This window comes from Camelus ferus, chromosome 6 (assembly GCF_009834535.1).
Source record: "Camelus ferus isolate YT-003-E chromosome 6, BCGSAC_Cfer_1.0, whole genome shotgun sequence".
NCBI lineage: Eukaryota > Metazoa > Chordata > Mammalia > Artiodactyla > Camelidae > Camelus > Camelus ferus.
In genome coordinates this window covers 70885151-70910529 of record NC_045701.1, presented here as the reverse complement: position 1 = coordinate 70910529, position 25379 = coordinate 70885151, and the positions used below count along the sequence as shown (strand labels likewise).

General features: G+C 38.2%; 1 protein-coding gene across 17 annotated transcripts in view; it reads right to left on the bottom strand.

Moving 5' to 3' along the window:
- TTLL5 (tubulin tyrosine ligase like 5) overlaps window positions 1-25379 on the bottom strand; it is a 254847-nt gene that overhangs the window by 223627 nt on the left and 5841 nt on the right. For all 17 annotated transcript variants that reach the window (XM_032482399.1, XM_032482401.1, XM_032482408.1 and 14 more), the window contains exons 4-7: window positions 15796-15878; window positions 14420-14526; window positions 10665-10795; window positions 4594-4676 (exon numbers count right to left, since the gene is read on the bottom strand). In XM_032482399.1, coding sequence (XP_032338290.1) covers window positions 4594-4676; window positions 10665-10795; window positions 14420-14526; window positions 15796-15878 — 404 coding nt within the window. The remainder of the gene's footprint in view (window positions 1-4593; window positions 4677-10664; window positions 10796-14419; window positions 14527-15795; window positions 15879-25379) is intronic.

Genomic DNA, 25379 nt, shown 5'->3' with positions numbered 1-25379 from the left:
TTCCTTTTCAATCATTCCAAATTAACTCATTTTAAATGATGTCAGTTCTAAGCTCAAATTGCCCTCCAAAGTATGCTAAAGCAAGAATCTGAATTGCTGGGAAAGCTGGAAACCCATTTTTTCTAATTTGACGTTAAGATTAAAGCTCATGATATCTGTTAAGTTATTGTATGGTAGAATGGTGCAGTGGTTAAGAATGCAGGCTCTAGAATCAGCAAGACCTGAGTTGAAATCTTCACTTACTAAGGAAAGAATAGTATCTACCTCTTAGGGTTCTTATAAAGACTAAATGAGATTATATTTGGAAGGTGCAGTGGTAGGCACACAGTAAACGCTCAACAAATACGTTATTATTATTGCAAACTCAAGAGTATCTATGTGGTTCTGTTTACTAAGGTCCATAACTCGACAGCATTCATCACGGCGGGTCACGTGCCATCCTGCTCAGAACAGCACACTGGGTTATAATGAAGATACAAAAGAATTAGGAGACGAACCCTCTTCTTCAAAAGGTTTTAAGGGGTGGGAGCACCTAGCACGCAACAGGAACTCCCTTAATTATTTGTTGAACAGTGAGAAAAACTGGAAAGCACGTAAGATAACATAGAGACAAACAGAAATAGGAGGGCTGCACAAAATTATCTTCCCGAATACAGGAGTGAGCAGAGGCAGTGCCCTAAACACTCTCCTAATAGTTCAAAATCTCAGAGAAAAGATTAATATTCTATTCACCATGGAAGATGTGTGAGACAAGGATGACTGAATTTGATTTTCCTAATCAAATTCATACCTTAATCAGAAAACACCAGATCTTTCCCCTCAATTTGAATACACTAAATTGGGAAAATATGGCATTTAGTCATGGTTACTGAAGGAGCTGGAGCAAACACAACTCTGTCCTTTATGCTGTATTTCCAGAGTTAAAGAGCGCATCATTAAGAGAACACGTTCGCCAATCAGCCAAGACGCTTCCAACCGTAGGGGCTCACGCTCCTCTCCTCAGTAGTACATAAAAGTCAGGCTTTTTCTATCCTTCATCCTGTCCTCGTAATGGTACAAGTTGCTATTTGCAGATATTTTCCAAAAGGTTACAAGGAATTTTTAATAAGAGGCCCTTCTCATTCCAGCAGGAAGACAGGGAAAGATGTTTTTATTTGGTCCTCACACCTAACTCCGCCCCTGTCCCCAGCACCCCCCTTACCCACTCGTGTCAGCTCTGCTCAGACCCTCCGCCTGAGCACTCCCTCTCCCTCCTCCAAATCTAAAAGGAAAGCAGGCAGCAGCCTTGGAAAGAGTTACTTCATCCCGTTGGCTAATGGGTCACATATTCCATGGGAAAGGATCCAGGTATGGAAAAGAGGGGCTGGTTAGGCCTTGTGTGTAAGGAGAGAGAGAAGAGTATTAACTACATGGTTTGTAGGTCTGGGTAAAAGGTGATAAAATTCCAGTTTGGGAGTGAAATGGGAGTATTTTCCCATTATGTCCGCGTGGTGCCAGCTCCCTGGTGCCTGCTGGCATCCTCCCAGGCTCCTGTCTGGCACCTCCACCAAATACCTCAAAGATTCAGACTCATTCCAAAGCTTTGCTGAGGGGGAGGGGGCAGGCAGAGGGTCCTGCCAAGTACTTTGATCTATGCAGGGGGTCTCGAGGGAGTCAGCCCAGGGAGAGGTGGGAGGGAGAAGGAGGGCCTGCCAAACGCATTCTCTCAAGACTTGTCACCCCCTTTATGAGACACAGCATCCAGGGAAGAGTTGGGGCACGGGGTTCTCAGCCCCACCAAGGGAAGTTTAACTTTTCTATTCTTTATGATGTTGGTTTTAAAATAACAAATCACTGGGGCAAAAGAGCGTTCCAAGAGAAAAAAAAAGTCCCAGATGAGCTGGGAATGATCCTATTCTTTTTGACTCATGTCTAAGAAAATAAAAAGCAAACTTGCACCACAGTTGACTTTCAATAGCAATTCCATTTGGCAGCTAAAATCCAAACCCAAACGAGTGTCATCTATGAGACTCAAACAACACTGGCGCTCCTGGCATGGAGCTGAAGGAAAAGCTGTTGGACAGGAGCCTTCAGGCCAAGGTCAGAACACAGGCATGTGACCGAGGCCTCCTGTCCCAAGAGAGCCAGGGTAAGAGGTCTCCAGAGTGATGCAGGGCCAGGTAACGGGACTTGCAGCCTGGGCCTGGGGTGGTTACTGTATCATAACCAGATCCTGGGTTTCTTCTGCACAAAAGATCTGGCGATCAGTGTTTACTGCACAGTTTTTAGTCCAGACTGAATTTAAGGATTTTCCAATGTGAAAGACCCCTCAGAAAGTTCATTTCTGCACATACAAGAAATAGCTCAGACCACATGACCCCATATATGACACATCTACCCCTACTCTACCTTTTCCGGGTCCCACTGCTAGGACAGAGAAGATACTTTAAAAGAATTAAATGGGGAGAAGGTATAGCTCAAGTGGTAGAGCACATGCCTGGTATGCACAGGGTCCTGGGTTCAATCCCCAGTACTGCCTCTAAAAATAAACAAACAAACAAACAAACAAACCTAATTACTCCCCCCCACCAAAAAAAAGAATGAAATGATAACAAGGCTAGAAAACAGTTAAAGGAGCCAACAAAAGACCAGAGGTTTAAGGAAACCCTGAACAATAGACAGTAGATGGGAACAGGTTAAGAAAACAGAGCAGAGGAAGCCCCAGCCCAAAATATCAGAGCTGAGAGCGGTCTTCCCAAGGAGGTCTCTGAGGAGTTCTAAGCTGGCAATGAACGAACACGAGGAGCAGGAGTGAGCCAGGGGACAAGAAGATAATTAATAAACAAACAGCATGCAAAATGGTGAGGCCGGTGGGCCTTCTCCAACAACCAAAGCTCCTCCCTCCGGACACAACCTAAGGATGACTCCAGGACACCTTGCTTACGTGCAGGGATCTGACAGAAGAGTGGAACTTGAAGCCACTGTATTCCTACAAGGCACAAAGAGGGAAAGAGAAGAAAGGCAGCGCTGCCCCAAAGGGAAGTCACCAAAGTCTTCCTCTACACTCACAATGAGGCCTGCCCTGTTTTGGCAACAGGGAAGGCAGAGGCGTGCTCCTCACTAACACCTAAGGTGCGGCCTGACGGTCAACATGCTGTGCCCTCGCACAAAGCTCACAGCCAGTCTCCTGTCCCGGGAGAAGCTATCAGGGAATCAGTCCCACACAGCACTAGAGGAACCCAGGCCAGCTGTCAATTTCAGTCAGTCAGGTCTTTTGTTCACAGGGATGACTCAACACCTAAGGTCATGGAGAGTGAGAAAACCCAAACGTGGAAGAGAAAAGATGATCCCAAGAAAACTCATGAAACAGAAGAGAACTTTAAAAAGCTTTCAATTCATTTCCTCAGAAAAACCAGCAGGCAAATGGCATCCATCAAGCAACAACAGGCTGGTACCAAAAAATAAATAAAAAGGCAAATCAGAAAATAAGAGCTTCTATAAATTCTGATAGCCAGAATAACAAAATGGATAAAGCTCAAACTGGTGATTCAGAAGATAAAGATGGGAAAAGACAGAGAATTTAAAATGAGAGAGAAGTTGACATGAAGAAAAGACCAAGAGTGTTTCAAAAAGGAGTTCCAGAGACCAAAAATGGGTGATTTTCCCTGAACTAAAGAAAAACACTAGCTTCTATGTTTAAAGGGACAACTGAATGTCAAAGAAGAAAAATGAAAAAAGACCCAGACTGAAACACTGGTTCAATTTCAGAATTCCCATCTGTAAAGTTTCTATTGAGTTTAAATTTTTATTTAACTTGCAAATAAAACAGAGAAACTGAATTATAATTACTGAAGAGTATAAAATTATAAACCTTTACATATGAAAATAAAAAGTAATCAAACTTAGAAAAGGAATGTGAAGGAATGTGAAGGGGGGATAGGAGATGATATGAGTGCAGAAAATATCAAACTGAGAATTATGAAATAAAATGTGAAGCTGAGAAAAGAAGAAACATCAATCAGCTACACTAGGTTACTATCCACTGTTTTAAGTCTAGCGAGTGAGACTGGGGTTGGGATTTTATTTTTTTTTACTCTGTATATGTATTCAACTGAAAAACAACTTGAATGAGGATTTTGCAAAGAATCAAGAAGTCATACTGATGACTGCTGAAAAAAGAAGAGGATGAGGAGGAAGAAGAAGAAAGAAGAGTGGAAGGAGCAGACACAGCAGCAAGGATGCCATTCCCAATTAAGGTCAACTTCCTTGATGACCTTGAGTCATGTGTCTGCTCACAACAGGAACGAAATATGTGTGCTACCACTTAATGCTCAGTGTTAAGTAATTAACAAGACAGAACACTGAAAGCAGAAAAAATACCTCTTTTCTGCTGATACCAAAGGCTGCCCTCCCCCAAAATTTGATCAAGTGATTTATTAGCCATAGAATAACATAGAATGGCATGGGAGGAGGTTACTGCCAGTAAGGTGAACAGTAGACTCATACCTACCCTCAAATCACACTTCTGAATGCAGATTTAGAAGCTAAGACAAAGGGTGAAGCAGGGAAGAACTAACACAGAGAGAAGCCCTATGCCGCCCGCTGCATACTTACATTGTTGATCAGGTAGACGCCTCGCCCTCTAGAAGAGGCCACTGGTTTTACTATCCAAGGTCCCCGGTCCTTTGAATATGAATCTGCTCAAAACATTGAGAGAGAAAAAAGGAGAAAGAAAAAAAGAGAGAGAAAGGGCATGAGTTTATTACCTCAAACTTCAACAACAGTTATCTAGGCAGGTACCCAAAGAATTTTCCAAATTTCTAAGTGGAGGACAGCAGCTAAAATAACCTGTATTTCTGTACTAAAAAATGAAAACAGAAAGAGAGAGAGAAAGACAAAGACAGAGGAAAGAGGAGGAAGGAAGAGAAAGCAAAATTATATAATGTATTTCTTCCACCATTTCCCCTCTTGAATGAGAGAATAAAAACACAGTAGGGCAAATATCTGGGTATTAGTCTCTTGCTGACACAAACAACCTCCATGAATCTTTTGAGATTCTAGCCTCTATTAACTGAAGAACCTCCAGAGGCTCACACTGCAGACAGTGACAATGCGAGTCAAAAGTCAGATCCCCTAATATGATAATTTTCCTTAAGCAATTTCTCTAAGGTTGTAAGAAAAAATTGCCTTAAATCAAACAATGTGTGAGTGGAAAGGTAGGACAATAATTTGCATGTAGTTAAAAGGTGCCCTTTACTCTTGTTCCTTTCCCAGATTCAGGGTTACACTTCAAATTCCTTTGGATCATAGAAAGAGAAACCACACAACCCACACAAGGAGCCCAGAGGCTCACAGATGGCTCCACCCTCCACTTAGGGAAGGTCAGAGGACATGGGAGAGAAACAGGGACAAGGGACTCTCCTTCTGATTGGAGCCAAACTGTCTCTCCAAGGCCTCACTGCAGGAACCTGACTTGGTCAGTGCCACAAACCGTTCTCTAGGAGAAAAAGAAGATCTCCCCCCCATCCTTCCCAGCTTTTTCCCTTGATGCAGCCTAACAGAATTAGAAAAAATGTGATGTACCACACAGGATTTAAAACTCTGTGAGCAACTGCACTTCTGGAAATGTACTCTCTAATCCTACTTACATACATGTGGAAGGTTCTTTGTATAAGATTATTCAATGCTGCATTGTAACAGCAAAAGGCATCCATAAATTAATTAATACACTATATTGTACCTATATGAGGGGGCGGGAAACTTTTTTTTGGTAAAAAGCCAGATAATAAATAGCTTAGGCTTTGCATGCCATGCAATCTCTGTTGTAACTATTCGACTCTGCCGTGGTAGCTTGAAAGATACCATAAACAATATGTAAATGAAGGGACACGGCTGTGCCCCTCAAAAACTTGATTTATGGGCACGGAAATTTGTATGATTTCCACATGCCATGAAAATTTTATTCTTCTCTGGATTTTTGTTCAACCATTTAAAAATGTAAAAACCATTTTTAGCCCATGGGATATACATAAAAAAGCAGAGGACTGGATCTGACACAGGGTTGTAGTTTGCAGACACTTGCCCTACATAACGGAATAGTAAGCAGACACACAAAATGAGACACACTATTCATGAACAGAGAGGGAATGAGTTCAAAGACAGGCTGTTGAGTGAAAAAAAAAAAGTAAAGTTCAGGGAAATGTGTATTGTACGCTCCCATCTGTTCACAGACACACTCAAGTTATACAAGTAGAGAGAATATCTCTAGAAGGATATGTAAATATACTAGTAACATGATCACCTCTGGATGACTGAGGGAAAGAGGAGAAAAGCTTTTCACTGATTATTGTTTTGTTTTGTTTTTGTACCATGGGACTATACTACCTTTCAAAAAATAAAATTTACATAATTTTAAAATCCTGCTATAGATGGCATATTGACAGTTATGTAAGACAAATTAAATCTCTACGAAGTGAAGCCATTGAATATATGTATACGTATACACTTTATATATTTTTCCATTTTCTCCAAATTCTAAGAGTATGACAGACTGAGCACAAAAGATGCTATGGATAATAAAAGAAAACAAAAAAAAATTCAACAATTTTAAAACTTCATTCATTCAATATTCTAAGTACCTAACCCGTGTCAAGCAGCTTGCTAGTGTGGGGCACGTAGTAGTGAACGAGACACTCCCTGCCCTCACGGAGATCAGACTAGCAGAAAGGTAGACACTGAGCAAGTAATTACAGACACACTGAGCTCACAAAGAGGAAGTGCAGGTGCTCCAGGAAGGCCAGAGAAAATGGCCAGACCTGTCTGCAGTGACAAGCAGATACAGAAAATGCTCATTTTTAGAACAGGGAAAATCTGGCTAAATGCAACTTTTGCCATCTAACACATTTAATAAATCCTACTTTGTGAGCTAGCTTTATCAGAAGTTTCTGCTTCTTCTGGTGTTTCACTTTTATCATGATCTTGAAATTCTAAGTATCAGAAATTTGTCTTTGATGCTAGGCTTTTCTCCTTGATTTGTTATACTGCAGCACAAGGACTGATTTCTTTCATAGGTTCTAAAAATGTGGGTAGGAAGCAAGAAAAACTAGAGGTAGAGGCAGGGCAAAGAGCTCAGTAGCCTGTTAGGATGATGAAGATGTCCGTAATTCTTTCTTGTGCCTTCCAGGTCCTGTGGTGGCAGCTTGTCCAATCTAATGGAAAGAGCACTGAATTAGGAGTATAATGATCTGAGTTCTAATTCTGGTTTTTACCATGGGCAATCTGCTTAACTTATCCAGTCTCATCTTCAAAATGAGGGGTTTAGCCTGAACTCCTGAGATCTCTCTTAATTCTAGTATTATGATCCTATAAATTTACTGATTGCTTTGAAATCCAGTCATCTGCTATTAACCGGCTGACATCAAAGTTTTGCTTATTCCTTAGAATTATTTCTCTCTTGCAACAAAGATGGCCAGAGGACAAAATTCTGGCCAATTAGATGTAAACAGAAATCTGCTGGGGTTTGGGGACAAAGTTCTTCTTTTCTGGTATTGGCACCACCCTATCTTCCTTCTTGTTTCCTTCTTCCTGCTTAGAAAGCTGTCCACTGCAGGGGGTCAGGGTTGGGGGGAGGAGGGATATAAGTGGCTGGAGCTGGCAAGAGACTCAGGTTCTTCAGGGTCACAGACCTCCAATTCCACTACATACTGCAACCAGCAACAGTGGCACAAGGAGTCTAGCAAGATCTGTCTGTGTATTCCGAGCCTCACACCCAAATTACTGGCACCAGTTTGGTAGCATCCAGGCTTTCACACCTCTTAAGGCAGTGGCTGGTCTCTGGACTAGATCTCTACAGAGATGGATTTCAGGTTTTCTCTTATTAGAACTAAAAGCTACAAATTCACGAGCTCCACCTTTGCTGGTATCAGTAGTGTCTTCAGGCAATCCTCATGTCTGGTCTTTATCAGGACCCTTTCAAAGGCCCTTCGCAGGCTATTCCCATGCCTCTCTGCCCCTCTCAAACTCCCTGGCCCAGCCCTGGGCCCCTCATTCCTGGTACGTGTCCTCATCACCCTCCTCACCCAGAAGGCTGGGAATCTGTAACATAAACTCACTGACCTGCTTTCCTCTCCATCTAAAATTGTATCTGGGTCATCACTTAGCCTTCTGCCTTCCCTCCCTTTAGGGGAGAGATGTGCCCACCTCCTTCCCAAAGCTCACCCTTCTACTTGGGCTCTTAAGGGAATCCTCCCGCTTCCTCTGGGACTTCATTCCCTTGCTCATGTCTTTGAGTTCTCTCTCCCCTCTGATTTCTCTGTGCTTCCTCTCTTTCTCTTTCCTCTCCCCTGCTAATTACATCCACCTCCATATCTGCAACTTCCAAAATCTACACCTCTGGCCAGAACTCAAAACTGCCCTTACAACTGCCTACAAAATATCACTACATGGAAGCTTGCAGGCCCATCAAATCCACACCAGTCCAAAATGTGACATCCTCTGGCCCTTCAACACTCTTCCTTCTCATTCCTGGCTATACTCCCCAGTTAGACTTAATGATCCTTCCAGTTTCTCAGACTCACAGCTTTGCAGATCTTTGACCCCCACCTCCCTACTTGCAGTCAGTTAGTAAATCGTGTTTATTCTTCCCTTCTCTCCACTCCTCCTTTCATTCCAGCTCCCTAGCTCAGTCCACCCGCACTTCTTACCTGCATTATGGCAGTAACCTTCAAAGTAACCACTGTGTTTCTTCCCCTACTCCCTCCAATTCATTTCACAGTTATTTTCCTAGAGGCCAGCCTGTTCACATCTCTTTCCTTCTCAGAAATCTCCTACTGCCCACACTCAGGCAAGCCCTGGAGGGTCAGAACACAAGAGTCATGGAGAAAGGGGAATTTCCAAGTTATGCTAGGTGGATAGCAAAAGAAAAGAGAACTTAAAACAGACTTTATGAAGAAGAGGAATGTCTCTTTGAAAGAGGAAGTGGTAGGAAGAGGCAGGCTTCTCCCCTAATGTGTAAACTCAGAAACACAACTTTCTGAGGCTGATCTCTCAACAGTGGATATAAGTTTGGAGATCATGGACTCTGGACAACTGGCAAAGAATGACTAGCATCCTGGCAGGATTGAAATCAAGAAGATTCCTCTCTACTATCATGTCTTCCCTGGTCCCTCCTCCACCGCACAGTAAGTCCCTGCTGTGGTATTTGGGTGGTAACGGCAATGAGTGATTTGTTTTGAGACTGAAGAACATCATTTGTCTATAAAAACTGCCCTGGAGCTAATATGGTGGTTCTAGGATGCAGTTGTGCTAATTCTATGTATTCTATCAGCCTTTTGAATATATTTTTGTTAAAAAGTAGAACACGTAAGAGTTTGAACAGTATGATGAAGAAGCAATTGTACTGAAAGACACATCAGACATGAATGGATGGAGGAACTCTAACTCGATGCAGTCTTCTGAATGAACATCTCCAGCCCTCAACCTGCCTCCAAAGGGTGGGGAAGAACCATAGAATAAGAGCAGAGAGGAGAAAGAGAATTTTCAACTTCATATTCCTTTAGTGTTTAATAGGGAATCATCCTGGACTTTAATTTCTCATTAGGAATTCACCAGCAGGAGTTCATAACAGGAATGCTTTCAACTTTTAAATGTTTATGCTATCATGTTGGTTAATTACATAATTTTTCACTTTTATTATGAAACAATACATCTCAACATAACCCAAATAGGAAATATTACTGAACATTTATTAAGTGCCTATCAGGCAATACTCCAGGTGCATTAGCCTCTCTGGACCTTAGTTTCCTCATCTGTAAAACTGGGAAGAACAGTCCCTACCTCAGAATAAAGGCGTCCCTTGGAGAGGGCCTAATAGAAAGGAATGTTCATTAAGCGTTAGCTATTATTATTATTATTCCTATTTAGACTCTCACAAAAGGCCTGCCTCACACCTTCTCTGTACACATGCCTCTTCTGTGCACTAAGCCTATTGAGGCAGGGTCTGAAAGCCTGGGGAAATAGCCCATCTCCTCTGCTTGGACCTGCGGAGGTAAGCTCACATCAAGACAAAAGAAATAAAAAGCTCATTGAGACTTGGATGCAGGCCTTGTGTCCCCATCTAGCTTTACCAGCAATACAGCTGACATTCACATGCCTATTTGGCTCCCATGTGTAGTTTTTAATTAATCTGAACACCAAGAAGAGAGAATGTGGCTGACTGGTACCTCCAAACTCTAACACCGAAAGATTTGTGATACTTGTAGCCCAAAGAACATATATCACACAAGTTCAGAAATCGAGGTGACAGGAATATTCCTTAAATGGCAACAGGAAAAGAGACACCAAAAAGGGTGCATACGTAGTTCACATGCAGAAGTATACACATCCTTACCTGGGCACTAACTGTTGTCAATGAAGAAGAGACTTTCTGTATTAGACAGGAGCACACTGATGTGACACCAATGTCTCCTTACATAAATGTTACTGGCAAGCTTACCAAGAGCAAACATACAAGCACACATTCAGAATAAAAATGATTTTGAAGTTACCTCTGCAGCTGTTTTACTAAAGAAAAAACTTCTTAAAGGATTTGAAAAGCCCTGATTGGTTCCGGACTTGAGGCAGCCCCTGGAGTAAACCTTCCCCAAGTTCAGTTGCTGAGGATGGGGCATCAGGAGTCAAGCACTTACTACAGAATTCCGCGTACTCAGCCGGCAGCAGGAAGGTCTGAGGGAGGATGTGAAAAGCCTTGAATCCATGTGTATGCTGCATTCGAATGATATTTTTGTACAGTCGGTCCTTCCGGGTTAGTTCATACGACCTAAAATTCATAAAAGCATCTCCGTTTCAGTAAGCTATGACTCAGAGCTTTTTCTGTGTCATCACATGCTACAGAGTTCATAGCTCAGTTTTAGAGCAGTTACTGAGGATAGTATTATATCCCAAATCTATCACTTTGTCAAGGAAATGATCACCTTAAAATTAGGGCAATAATTGCTACCTATCAGGGAGTGGAATCAAGCAAATTACCAACAGGCACTTCATTTAGCCTTGACTGGATTCATGAGTCTGTGGTTTGTTGCACTACTTAAAAATCATCTAAGAATCTTTGCTGTAACCATTAAAAATGAATTCTAGCTGTTCCTCAGTTCAAAAATTTTACTATGATTTCCTAAAACCAAAGGTTGCTTTGCCAAATCTAGGTATTATCATCATTTCTTTCTTACACATCGTCTTCTTCACATGTAGAGCAGACGGCCTCAAATTTTAGTGTACATAAGAATCACCTATATAGTTTCTTTTCAAAAAACGGATGTTCCAGGGTCTCAGCTCTCAAAATCCTGGTATGAAGTCTAAGATTCTGCATTTTAAACATGTACCCCAGGTGATTTTGGTACAGATGGTTCAGAGACCACACTGTAACACTAATTTAGCCTACAGCAGTAATTTCCAAACTTCTCAGATTTAAATCACCTCATTGCTTCTAAAATAAACAGCTTTCTACGTATATATTTACCTAGAAAGATTAAGCACCTAGAAGGTGCTTTTTAAATATACCTTTTATATTTTACATTACTATATTATATATAATAATATATAATATAATAACATATGTTATATACTTTAAGATCCATGAATATATATATTTTAAAAGTACCCTCAATGATGCTTATCATTAAGGAATTTGAAATACTGAAGTAGAAGATAAGAAGAACAACTCATCCGCCTACAGATATCCAATATTAGTCGTCTCCAAACTTTTTCACTTTGTACTCCCAATACAAATTTTGGAAAACAATGTATCCTTTTAGTTATCAAGATTTTTTCATCATAAATTTAAATTGTTCCAAAGGATCCAATGAACAGCAAATATTACTTTTAAATAAAACTGTAACACTCTCCTTTTAGGTATATTCAAGGGAACTTAAATAACATTAGGATTCACTACTCACTGTATATTTTTTAAGAACTGTGAAAGAAAAGTGACTTTTTGTCGGTAAATTTCTCACTTTTTAAAATACTATACTTTTTACTGAAGGTAATATATATACAGAAAGGTATCCAAGTCCCAAATGCAGAGCATCACGAATTTTGGTCACCTGTGTGACCACCACTGAGCACAGAACATTCCCAGCTCCCTCAGAAGCCTCCCTTAGACTCCCACCCAGATGTTATCTCCCCATTCACCCTTGTTTTCACTTCTTCCATACCATTTCATCCAAAGAACAGCTCAGCCTAACAGAACATACTTAATGCTTGCAAGTCTTTTATATTATATCTTCTCTACAACAAAAATATGTATATTAATTACTTGTAATATTTTTTAATTTCCTGTGATCACAAGGCTGTATGTCACATATATTGAACTGATTATCATTGTAAAAACATAGTACACAATTCATTGAAATATAAATATTATAAATTTTGATTAAAATTTATATTATAGTAATGTTAACTTCTCCACTTTGATCATTATACTATGGTTATAACTAATGTTAACGTTAGGAAAATTGGGTAAAGGATACATAGGAACTCTCTATATTATATTTTTGCAACTTTTCTAAAAGTAAAATTATTTAAAATTTTAAAATTACATTAAAAAGAGTTCACAAAAATATTGGAAACATTTTAAGTGTTTGAATTCCTCTTGCATGTGAATTAGAAGTCTTTGGACTGAAAACAAAAATATATAGTAGCAGAAGCCAATGTATACTGCATTTAGATAATGGAATGTTAATGTTCTCAAACATTCATGTACAACACATTCAAAGAGAAATGAAGAAAATACAGGCTAGAGGTTATTACTATTGTCTGAGTACAAATTGAGATGGAATTTCCATATACCTACAGGAATAGTTCAAAAGCTATTGAAATAAATAATATACTACTGACATGAATTAGGAATGCAGACTCTACTGTGGGCTATTTTAAGACTGTTTGAATACCTATTTAAAATAGTTGCATCTGATTCACTTCAAGCATCCAGTCACACATTTGGAAACCAAATCCACATCTTCCAGGCATTAAGGAAGAAAATAAGGTTTCAATTATTCTCTGCCAATGAAGCTCAGACATAAAATAAATCCGGAACTTGTAATAAAGACTCAAAACATACATTTACCTAAAATTATGAAGAAATTATTTGACATTAGAGATAGTATAGGCTGGGTATTTATACACATTGACTGAGTACTAAGACAGTAGAATTGAATAACCAAGAAAGAACTTTCATCTCATGAAAAGGAGAAGAAAAGAAATGAGGTGACTGAAAATAACTTGTTAGCATGAGTGAGTAACTGGGGCATAAGTCCTGGAAATAAAATGTGACATAACCACTGACTAAATAATAAAAATTTTATTGGATTTCTGCATCTCTTCATTAGACAGACGAGATTAGCTGCCCTCTTCTCCAGCAGGTCATACATCTCTCCATGGTTAAACATTACTTACTGCTAGAATGAAGTAGGGTTCAGTATCAATTATATCCCTATTTTCTTTTTCACAGATAAAAATATGGAGAAACTTTGTTCACAAAAATAACAGCTAACATTTATACAGTGTTTACTATGTGGCAAGAATGCACTGCTCTAAGCACTTTAGATGTTGATACATTAAATCCTCACCACAGTCCTACGAAGTGTGTGTCATTAGTACCTTCTTTTTACCAATGAGGAGGTTGATGCTCAGAAAAGTCACTTGCCCAAGGTCAGTCAGTGGAGCTGTGATCTGGGCCCAGGTAAGCTGGCTACAGAGCCTGTGCTTCTAGTCACTAGACAATATTGTCTCTCTAGGCTGACATTAACCAGTGGGACTGGAAGGAGTTTAATATAGCAATGACACTCAATTCCTTGAATTCCATTCTAACTATATGTCAGAAGTCACAAGATGACCTATCATTAAAATTTATATTGAATGACCTCTCAGCTGGCAACTTGATTATGTCCTCCTTTAATTCTGTTAAAAGTAAAGAAATGGAAATCATTATCATGCAAAAGAATCTGTTATTATGTTATTACTAGAATTAAACACCAATATTTTTGTTCCTTTGTTTGGAACACTGGAAATGTTTACACCCCAGGACAATGCATCATATTACAATTCTAGGAGAGCCATTCTTTTATAAAGGGGAAAAACAGTAACTATGAAAAAGGAGGTAAGAAGGGAGAACTTATCCACATGAAGGGTTCACAAGCAGCTCAGTTCTAGAAAAGAGATCTATGGGATCTGCATCCCAGAAGCAGTGTCCTTTAAAACCATCCATGCCTACAGAGTCCTTACAAAGCCTTCAGATATGTCCAGGGATGTGAACACTTCAGTTTGATTTGTAGACTGCTGCCCTATATCACAGACTTTTTTGTTTTAAAGAACATTAATTACCTCTGCTGGCTACCTGCCTCAATGTCAGGTACCTTGACGTGGAGCAAAGTAGCTACAAGAGCATTACCTGGGAAAGTGATTAACCTTTTGTGCTTCAGAGAGGGTGCGAAGTAAGAAGGGCTTCAGGTGGGATCCTGTCCACATTAGGTTATAGTCAGTGCTGCTTGGGTGAACCTAAGGGCAGATAAAAAGACAAGATAAAAAACATCAGAGACAGCCCCTGGAAGAATGATGGAAGGAAAAGCCAGAGAGACTTTTCATCGACAGTGCATTCATAGGGGCATCCCAGCTGGACAAATATTATACGCAAAAGGTAGAATAAATTAACCTTTTTATAGAAGTCCATGATGTCTCTTAATATTCTTGCATATCAAAGTATGAGATGAGGACCCAACCCCAAAATCCTTCTTAAACTGTCGTTATATCCTTGTAGATGCTGGGTATAAAGTGATGATCAGATCTAAAACCTTATAGTATAAAACCAACTTAGAATTCACTCATTCATTCATTAGAATTCATTTGTCCATTCATTCAAAAATGCTGGATTCTCTGCCTCTGATGTGACAGGTATCATGTTAATCCCTGGAGATAAAAGAGCAACAAGACAGGACATAAACTGGTACCAGAACTTCTTCGTCTACTTCATACCTCAATCTAGGATAAGAAGCTAGTAACCAGACTTTTATCAACTGTCTCAAAATATCTACAGTGGAAGTCTGTCCAGAACTTCTGCCTGTCCCTTTTGATGTCAACATCCCAATCTTCCTACTTTTCTTTGAGAATAATAGACTTCTTGGTTTTAGAAGACCTGTCAATCAACTGCCCCTCCTCCAAGGAGTAGACCCTTGACCCAAGCTAGGCCAGTTATTCTAACTCCAGAATATGATTCTTGGGCAGAGAAAGGCACAAGGACAGTGAATGGAGTCGATTCACTTCTACAGCAATAGAGATGGTCCTGAAGACTTCTGTTCCCAGATCCCTGGGACTATTGATGTCTCTCTCCTTCCATGATGTCTCTCTCCTTCCAAAGGCCTTCTTTTTCAGATTTTCCTCTGATTCTGCTAGCCATGCTGTGTACATCTCTCCTACAAATCCTTTTCGGTTTAAGTTAGGCAGAGTTTGTTTCTGTTGCTTGCAATCAAAGAGCTTTAATTGGGTACCAGACAATTCCTTATGGGCAACTCTGCCTCTAGCCCATGCCTAAAAATATAGCAAGCAGAAAAAAAAATTTTGTCCAAAAATAAAATAATCTTGTGGAAATGTTTTCCATATACTTCAAAGATAAACTGATAAAGCCACTCAGAAATTCAATGCAAGTTCTGTCATCACTAAGCAGTGGTCCCATGTACTTTCCAGAGTTGGCCCTATTAACTGATAGTCAATTAGGTGGCTAGGATTTTCAGCTTTTGAGCAGATCAGGTAAGGTAGTGAAAATGAACTTACTTCATGAAATCCATGGGCTGTCAGAATGCTGCGTACCAGGCGACTGTCTGTTCGTACAATCTTGTAAGACAAATGATAACGTTCTAAAGAAAAACACAGAATCAAGTTCAGTAACCAGAAAGTTAACTGTAGAGAAAGAAATAAACTGTAGATGGTGGCTGGCTTAATTATACTCAATAACATTATACTGCTATCCTTATGCTATTACAAGTAGGTTGAGGATAACTTTGGACCAAGGGTTCTTAACCTGAGATTCACTAGGTGTCACTAATCATGGATAGAGGAAAAAATAACATCTTTATTTTCACTAATTTCTAGCTGAAATGTAACATTACCTTCAATTAGAAATGTAGGCAACAAAGCAGAATAGTATTAGCAGTGCCTATGACCCTGCCACCAGTAGGTATCAAGTATTTGAATATTATTTTAAAGTTGTTTACAGTTACTTCAAAAAATCACTTATTCTCACAGTATTTAAAAATTATGGCAGTTAAAAGACTCACCACTAGATCATGTTATTTAATGCAGTAATAAAAAAAAAGCATATATATCTCAAATTTCATTTTTTAAAAGATATTTTGATAAGTATATTTCAATACAATTTCTTTGCAGTCTTATGTATTTTTAAAATACACTTTAAAAACATTAGTCTGACAAGAGATGCATAGGCTTCTCCATACTGCCAACGAGACCCACTACATCAAACATGTTAAGAAACCCTGTTCTAGATAGCCCTCATGTGCAATAATGCTGGTTACCAGCATATCTTAGACCAGAGGTTACAAACTGAGACACAAGGGCCAAAAACCAATCTGCAAACATGGTTTATTTCTCATTGTGCTTTAAAAATAAAATTGAATTAACTGTTAGCCTTTTGAAATTGGAGGAATTCACATAAAAATAGAGATTTCTGGGCTTCTTTTGAAAATTCTGGCAACCCTGGGCTCTCTGTCTGGCAAAGCAAGAGTCAACCGGAGAAGTGCGAGTGCTCCCTTCAGGACGGGCCTGTGCTGTCCAGTTCAGCACTGTCCCCACCCGGCCTGCTTCATTCATTCTTTTTCTCCTGCCAGGGCCCTAAGAGCATGCTGTGCTTGTGACCTCTGTCTAAGAAGAAAGTCTATAATCATGTGAGGTTTCTATATATCCTGAAGACTAACATTTACTCTAGCCCATTAAATTCAATTTATTTCTATGCATCTCTACAAATTGTTCACTAAGAATTCTCAGAATAATTTTTAAAAAGGACTGCATACTGAACAATTTCTGAAGGAGTATAATACAGAAACTTATAGACAGACCCTAGAACAAAATTCAGCCTCTACAGTTAAACATAAGCATCTCTTTTTATAAATTTATGTGAAAATATTCACAAATCCTTCCTGCTACTTGTCCAGCCCTGACAGGAACACCATGCCAAGCAGACACAGGAGGATTGGAATGACAAGGCCAGACACTCCATACTTCTCATTCTTGTGGCAAACTTCTAAAGCCCAGTTACATGGCTTTCCCAGTGCTCAATCACTATTATGTTGTCTTTCCAATACTCATTATAAGAAGAACAGTCCAGAGTCAGGTGTGTTCACTTGGGTGCAATGTATAACCTCAGCAGCAACACAGTGCACTGCTCAAGAATTTGTGTTCTAAGGTTTCCTAGTGCTTACCTCTATAAAAACAATCAAGAAGAAGAGAAATTAGCTGAACTCTGTCTTACTCTAGCAATGATAATATTCAACCATGGATAAATGAACCAATTAATTTTGTAAATGCTCAATTCGTATTATTAAGAATGGATTTCCAATTTTTATTTACTTTTATGTTCATTATTTATAAAAATTGTAATTTACTCATATTGTTCTGCCCAATTATATATTCATTAACATGGTAATATAGCTCAATCCAGGACACATATTCAATCTTTGGAGATATATGATCACAAGAAATTTTTAAAAGATTAAAAAAAAAGGAATTTGTGTTCTGATTCCATGTTGGGGAGAGAAAGTACAAGCACGGAATATCTTAACTATTCCAAAAAAGAGGACAGTGCTCATGTGACATGAGAACACATACAAGGATCTTGAAGGGGTGCTCTCTAAGGCCAAATTTGAGGCAATTTGAATATAAAAATCAATAGTGACATAAACAGATTATAATTCACTTATAAAAAGAAAACAACCCATGAATCCACACTGATAAGAAGGTGAGAAGGTGCATTGGTTTTCTTGGTCAGAAGTCCAATATAAGTGTCATCAAGGCATCGGCAGGGCTGTGTTCCTTTCTAGAGGCTCTGGGTTGGGTCCATTTCCTTTCCTTTTCCACCTCCTAGAGGCCGCCCCCATTCTCCAGCTGGCAGTCCCTTTCCTCTATCTTCAAAGCCAGCAATGGCAGGTCTAGTCCTTCTCAAGTTGCATCAGTCTGACTCTTGTTCTGTTTCCTTCTTCTACTTTAAAGGACTCTTGTAATTACACTAGGCCCAGCTGAAGAATCTCCTTATCTTAAGGGTTAGCTGATTAGCAACCTTAATTCCATCTACGACCTCAATTCCCCCTTGCTAAGTCAGGAACATTTTCACAGGTTCTGGGGATTAAGAGGTGGACATTTTTGGGGGACCAATATTCTGCCAAACACAGAAGACAAAGCTCTTCTTTACTGAAAAGCCAGCTAATAAATGTAGAAGGAAAAATAGAAATAGAAAATCACCATTCTACAAAAACTGTAAGAGTAAGTGATTCAGACAAGAATCAATGGACACTATCAGGTGAGAGACTACTGGGGAACAGAACATTCACAATTCTGAAAATAACACTCCAGAGAACGCTTGTAACAAAGGAGATAGGTATCTTTACAATGAAGCAATATGGTAAACACTATTTTAACCAAATGATCAAACTTGCCATCACCAATAATGCAATATAATGGACATGATATGCTTCCTAATAGGATACACAGAGAAGGCCACGACTTCACTAAGTGATATTCCTGCAAAAAGAACAAGGATGCCCTTGTTCTTAGGATAAACGTGTTGAAAAAAGTATTTAGGTGGGAAGTATTTGAACTAATTTTCAAATGGTTCAGAAAGAAAAAGAGAGGGAGAAACAAACATAGAAAAATGTTAATAATTGGTGAAACTAGGGAAATAGTACACATGCATTCATTGTACTAGTCTTACAACTTGTTGGGTGGTTTTTAATTTTTTTAAATAAAATGCTCAGAAAAATGAAAGAAAACCAGGTCTTTTTATTACGACAACTGTGATCAATGACATCTCCATTTTTGCATATTTGCATTTTTGCACAAAAGCCAAAGCCTCATTGACTGCTGGGACCAGGACTGCGCTGATTCTGTGTCTGTTCTGCAGTGCTAGCCCCACAGTGCCAGGCCACAGGGAAGGCGATAGGTAAGGTGTGTGGAAAACTAGAGAATCATTATATGGGGACCAGGCGAGGACAGGGGAGGTAAGAGAAAGGGCATGTCTCTGGAGCTGAACTGCCAGGGTCCAAATCCTGGCTCTACTCCTTCCTGGCTGCTGTCTTGAATTATTTATTTAATTTCACTATGTTCAGTTTCCTCACCTATAAAATGGGGTTAGTAACAAAGGTAGTTGAAAGCACTCAGTTAATATATGTAAAGCTTTTAGAATACAAGAAAGCTCAGACACATAGAAAAATTTTTCATATAGTTAAAAAGTAAACACACAGTAAAACAGCTATTAATATGTAGTATCTTACGTAGTAAATCATACGATTTATACCAAATTAAAAAATAAAAATGCTATTAATACTCTTTCTCCTACTTGTCCTAATACAGAAGAAAAAGTTATCACTGTGCTCAGTGGCAGACCTGATTCTCACGGTATGTAAGCAGTAAGCAGTGACCATCTACTACTAATCCATACCAACTAACTCTAACCCAACTCAGGCACACTGAATATGTTCCAAAATGGGAGTGCAAGAGAGACAGGGTGGAGAGATATAAAGCAACAGTGACTGCTGAGGATTTTAACTCACATTCATGTTCTGTGTTCAATAGCCCAATGTCCAATAATGCTTTACCAGTACACATTAGATGAGAAGTTATAAACTGGTAACCTAGGAGCCAAATCCAGCCTATAGTCTGTCCATTCCTCATGGCGTTTTCAGTATAAAATTGAATTAGTTGCTAACCTTTTAAAATTGGAAGAATTCACATAAAAATCTAGATTTGGGGGATTCTTTTGAAAGTAAGCTTGGGCTTCCCTTCCCTAGCAAGAGACAAGTGGAGAATTGCAACTATAAACTGAACCTGCACAACTGCCCAAGACTGACAACCTTGGTTGGCCACGTTTTCATCCATATAAAATAAGAGGCAGGGCATGGTCCCGCTAGTAAACTGCCAAACTTCCGACATCTGAGCCTCTGAACACGCATCATGTCAATTCCACCATAAGACTGTAGAATTTCCTCCTCTCCAACCACTCACGTGCATCTCAGGAGACAACCTGAAAAGCTAGGACCCCTGGCAAGTTCCAGGACTGACGGCAGCGGAGCAAAGACAAACAAGGGACCAATCATCTGTCAACACAGAAGCATCTAGAGAGTATGAAATGCCCAAAGAGTTTGGTCAAAAGTAGCATGGGAAACTAGAATGAAGATAAAACTTGTGTTTTTGACTTTTAGAATACAAGAATAACCCCTTCAATGGTAAGACAGTGTGGCTTTGCCTTACTGTCAGAAAATTAGGTCTTTACCAGCACTTTTGGATATGGTACTCACTAAGCCACATGTAACTACTGGGCACTTGAAATGTGACTAGTGGGGCAGAGGAACTGAATTTTTCATTTTATTTAACTTAAATAAATCTAAAATTTAAAACTGATACTCAGTTTTTGGAAAACTTGTTTGGAACAACTTGAGCATAGGAATTTACTTCTTCAACTATAACATTTATGAAATCTAAATACTTCTAAATAGAGACCAAATACTTTCAATGAAAATTTTGTATCATATAAAGATGTACTAAAAGTATAAAATATACACTGGATGCAAAATATTTTTGCAATTTTTTTATACTGAGTAAATGTGGATATGATATTTGGGATTAAATAAATTATATTATTAAAATTAGTGTTACCTATTTCTATACTTTTTTAAATAAAGCTATTGAAAAATTACATGTATAGTTTATATATTTCTGTTGGACAGTGCTAGTCTATACAAATGCAAATTTATGAAACAGACATACTCATAGGCAAATTGTAAAATGATACTTCATTCTAGGAAAAGATTACTTTAAACTGCAAATATCTCTGTTGTCTTTAATAAGCAATCCCATTTTCATGTTCAAGGTACATATAATTTTGAAAAAAAATGGATATAGTAAGAAAAAGCATATTCCATGAATATTTCACAAATAAAGCATATAAAATCTCATGTATCAAAAATACTAACAGTGAATTCAATGAAACATTGAACAGATAACAGAAAAAACAAGGTTAGAATCTAACATTCTAAGATCAACAGAAGATAACTAATGCCCCAGATATACTTCTCAAGGGGATTTAACCCAGGATTATGATCTGAGCAGATCTATGTCAGCTATTTAAGAGAGAGAGAGAAAAAAAAAGACCAAAATGTTTAACAATTCTCAAATCTGAGGCAGCAACTAACAAAACTCATTCAAATTGTTCTTTTCAAAAAGGTGAAGAAAATTACTAAACCTCAAGGAATTGGGAATATACAGAATATTCAAAAACAGAGTTTGAGAAAAAAGGTTAGTTGCTTTTTCTTTAATCACAGGAATGTGTAAAGGAAAAAAATTCAAAGACTTATAGGTTCTAGAAAATAGTGACTGCTTGAATAATGGCATTACATTGATCGATGCTAATTTCCAAGAAATGTCAAGTGTTCTTAAAAAGAAGATCTGCCTACTGCCATAGAATAGTTGGATTCATTTATGTGACAAGCAAACCAAAAGAAGTATGTTTGGGGGGGATTATTTCCTTTGTTGTTTTCACCCACCTTTGATGTTTTGACTCTAATCATACTTAGAGGGAGTTTCTCAGCAAATGTTAGCAAATACTCTGTTACTCAGGTTTCAGAGAACATGAATGAACCATAGTCCCTTTAAGTGGTAACCTAGCAACTTGCTGAGAGGATTAGAATACCATGACCCTTGGGGAGGGAGGAGAATTCAAATCCCAGAAGCAGGTGCTCACTGTCCTGTGAACTCCTGGGTTATTATGGGGCAAGGACAGACCTTAAAGTCATTTTAAAGTACAGCAGATCCTGTTCAATAAGTAGAGTAAGCAGCATAAGTTTTGAGTGTCTACTACGTGTCAAACATGAAGTGACCTCATTTAATTCTCACAATGCCAGTAAGGTAGCTATTATCTCCATTTTACTAAAAATGAAATGAACTAAGAGAGTTTAAAAGATTACACAAGATTGACAGCTAGTAAAATTCAAAGCTGAAATTTGAACTAATGGCTGAGAACCCACATATAGACTCTCCACTGTATCACACAACAGTTTGGATCCATAGAGTGTAAACTTTGAAGACAGCTACAGGCTAACACCAAGACTCAGAGTATTCCTTAAAATCAAAGACGAATGTAGATAAATTAAGTTGAGAATAGAAAAACAATAAAGAAAATAAACAAAATAAAAAGTTGGCTTTATAAAATGATCATCTAAATTGACAAACCTTTAGCTAGACTGACTAAGAAAAAAGAGAAAAGATTCAAATTACTAAAATCAGAAATGAAGGTGTGGATATTACTACTTTATTACAGAAATAAAAAGAATTACAAAAGAATACTATGAATAATTATATGCCAACAAAATTACATAAACTAAATAAAATGGACAAAAACCTAGAAACACATAAAGTACCAAAACTGACTCAATGAGAAATAAAAAATAGAATGGACAAGTAGAGGTTGAACCAACAGTCAAAAACCTTCCAACAAAGAAAAGATCAGGACTAGATGCTTCACTAGTGAATTCTATCAAACATTCAAAGAATTATGCCAATCCTTCTCAAACTTTTCCAAAAAGGAGGAAAGCACTCATTCTATGAGACCAGCATTATCCTAATATCAAAGCCAGACTAAGGCATCAAAAGAAAACTATAAAACAATATCCCTTATGAATATAGGTACAAATATTCTCAACAAAATACTAGCAAACCAAATCCAGCAACATATTAAAAGGATTATATACCATGACCAAGTGAGATTTATCTCAGGAATGCAAGGGTAGTTCAACATACAAAAGTCAACCAGTCAATCAATGTAAAGATACCACACAAATAATATGAAAGAACAAAAAGACATACAATCATCTCAACTGATGTAGATAAAGCACTTGACAAAATCCAACACTGTTGCATGATAAAAAACACTCCACAACAACTATAACAACAACAACAACAACAACAACAACAACAACAACAAAAACAGAAGGGAACTTCCTCAATATGATAAAGGGCATTTATGAAAAACCAACAGCTAACATCATACTGAATGGTGAAAGACTGAAAGATTTCCCCCTAAGAACAGGGACAAGACAAAGAGGCCCACTTTCACCACTTCTATTCAACTTTGTACTGGAAGTTCTAGCCAGAGCAATTAGGCAGAAAAAAGAAATAAAGGCATTCAGGTTGGAAAGAAGTAAAATCTCAATTTGCTGATGATATGATCTTACATAGAGATAATCCTAAAGAATACACACACCAACACAAACTGTTAGAGCTAATAAATGAGTTCAGCAAGGTTCAGGATACAAGATCGATATACAAAAATCTATACATTGACAATGAACAACCCAAAAATGAAACTGAGAAAACAATTTCATTTATAATAGCATCAAAAAGAATAAAATATTTAGGAATAAAGTTAAACAAGGAGCTACAAGACTTGCACACTAAAAACTATAAAACATTGCTAAAGAAACTAAAGAAGACCTAAATAAATGGAAAGACATCCCATGTTCATGGACTGGAAGACTTAACACTAAGATGGCAATCCAAAAGCAGTTTACAGATTCAGTACACTCCCTACCAAAATCTCAACAGTCTTTTTTGCAGAAATGAAAAAGCTGACCCTAAAATTCAAATGGAATTGCAAAGGACCCTGAATAGCAAGAAAATCTTGAAAAAGAAAAACAAAGTTAGAGGAGTCACATTTCCAAATTTCAAATCTCAGCACAAAGGTACAGTAATCAATATAATATAGCACTGGTATAAGAATAAGTATACACATTGCTAGAATATTAAGAGTACAGTAATAAACCTATACCTCTGGTTGACTGATTTTAACAATAGTGCCAAGATTATTCAATAGGGAAAAAATAGTCTCTCCAACTAATGCTGGAGCAACTGGATATCCACATGTAAAAGAATGAAGGTGGACCCTTTCCTCACACTATATAAAAAAAACAATCAAAGACCATTTGGCTCAAAATATAAGAACTTACACTATAAATCTCTTAGAAGAAAGCATAGGGACCATGGCTTTGGATTAGGAAATGGTTTCTTAGATACGACACTAAAAGCATAAGCAACGAAAGAAAAACTAAATTGAACATTATCAAAATGAAAAACTTTTCCTCATGAAAGAATGCTATCAAGGGAGTGAAAAGACAAACCACAGAAAAGGAAAAAATATTTGTAAATCATTTTTCTGCTAAGAGTCTAGTATCCAGAATGTGTAAAGAACTCTCACAACTCAACAAAAAGACAAGAAACTCAATCAAAAAATAGGCAAACGTCTTGATAGACATTTCTCCAAAGAAGATACACAAATGGCCAAGAAGCACATGAAAGCTCAATGTCATTAATCATTAGGGAAATGCAAATCATAACCACAATAAGATACCACTTCTCATCCATTGGTATATTCTAAAAAACAGAAAATAACAAATGCTAGTGAGGATGTGGAGAAACTGAAACTCACATATATTGCTGGTGGAATGTAAAATTGTGCAGTCACTATGGAAAATCCTTTGGTAGTTCCTTAATAAGTTAAACAAAGAATTACTACATGACCTAGCAATTCCATTCCTAGGCATATACCCAATAGAATTGAAAACAGGTGTTCAAACAAAAACTTATACATGAATGTTGACAGCAGCACTATTTATAACAGACAAAAGGTAGAAACAACCATCCACTAACTGATGAATGGATAAACAAAATGTAGTATATCCATACAATGGGAAATAGCCATAAAAAAGGCATGAAGTACTGATACATGCTACAACATGAGTGAACCTTGAAAACATTATGCTAATTGAAAGAAGCCAGACAAAAAAGGCTACATGTTGTATGAATCCATTTATATGAAATATCTAGATTAGACAAAGCCACAGAGACAGACAGTAGAATAGTGATTGCCAGGAGCTGGGATAAAGGAGAATGGGAGTGACTGCTTAATGGGTACAGGGTTTACTTTGAGGATGATGAAGATGTTCTGGAACTAGATAGTGGTGATGGGTGCACAATACTGTGAATGTACTAAATGCCACTGAGCTGTATACTCTAAAATGGTGAAAACAGTCAATTTGGTTATGTGCATTTTACCACAATTATGAAAAACAGTATCACTAAAC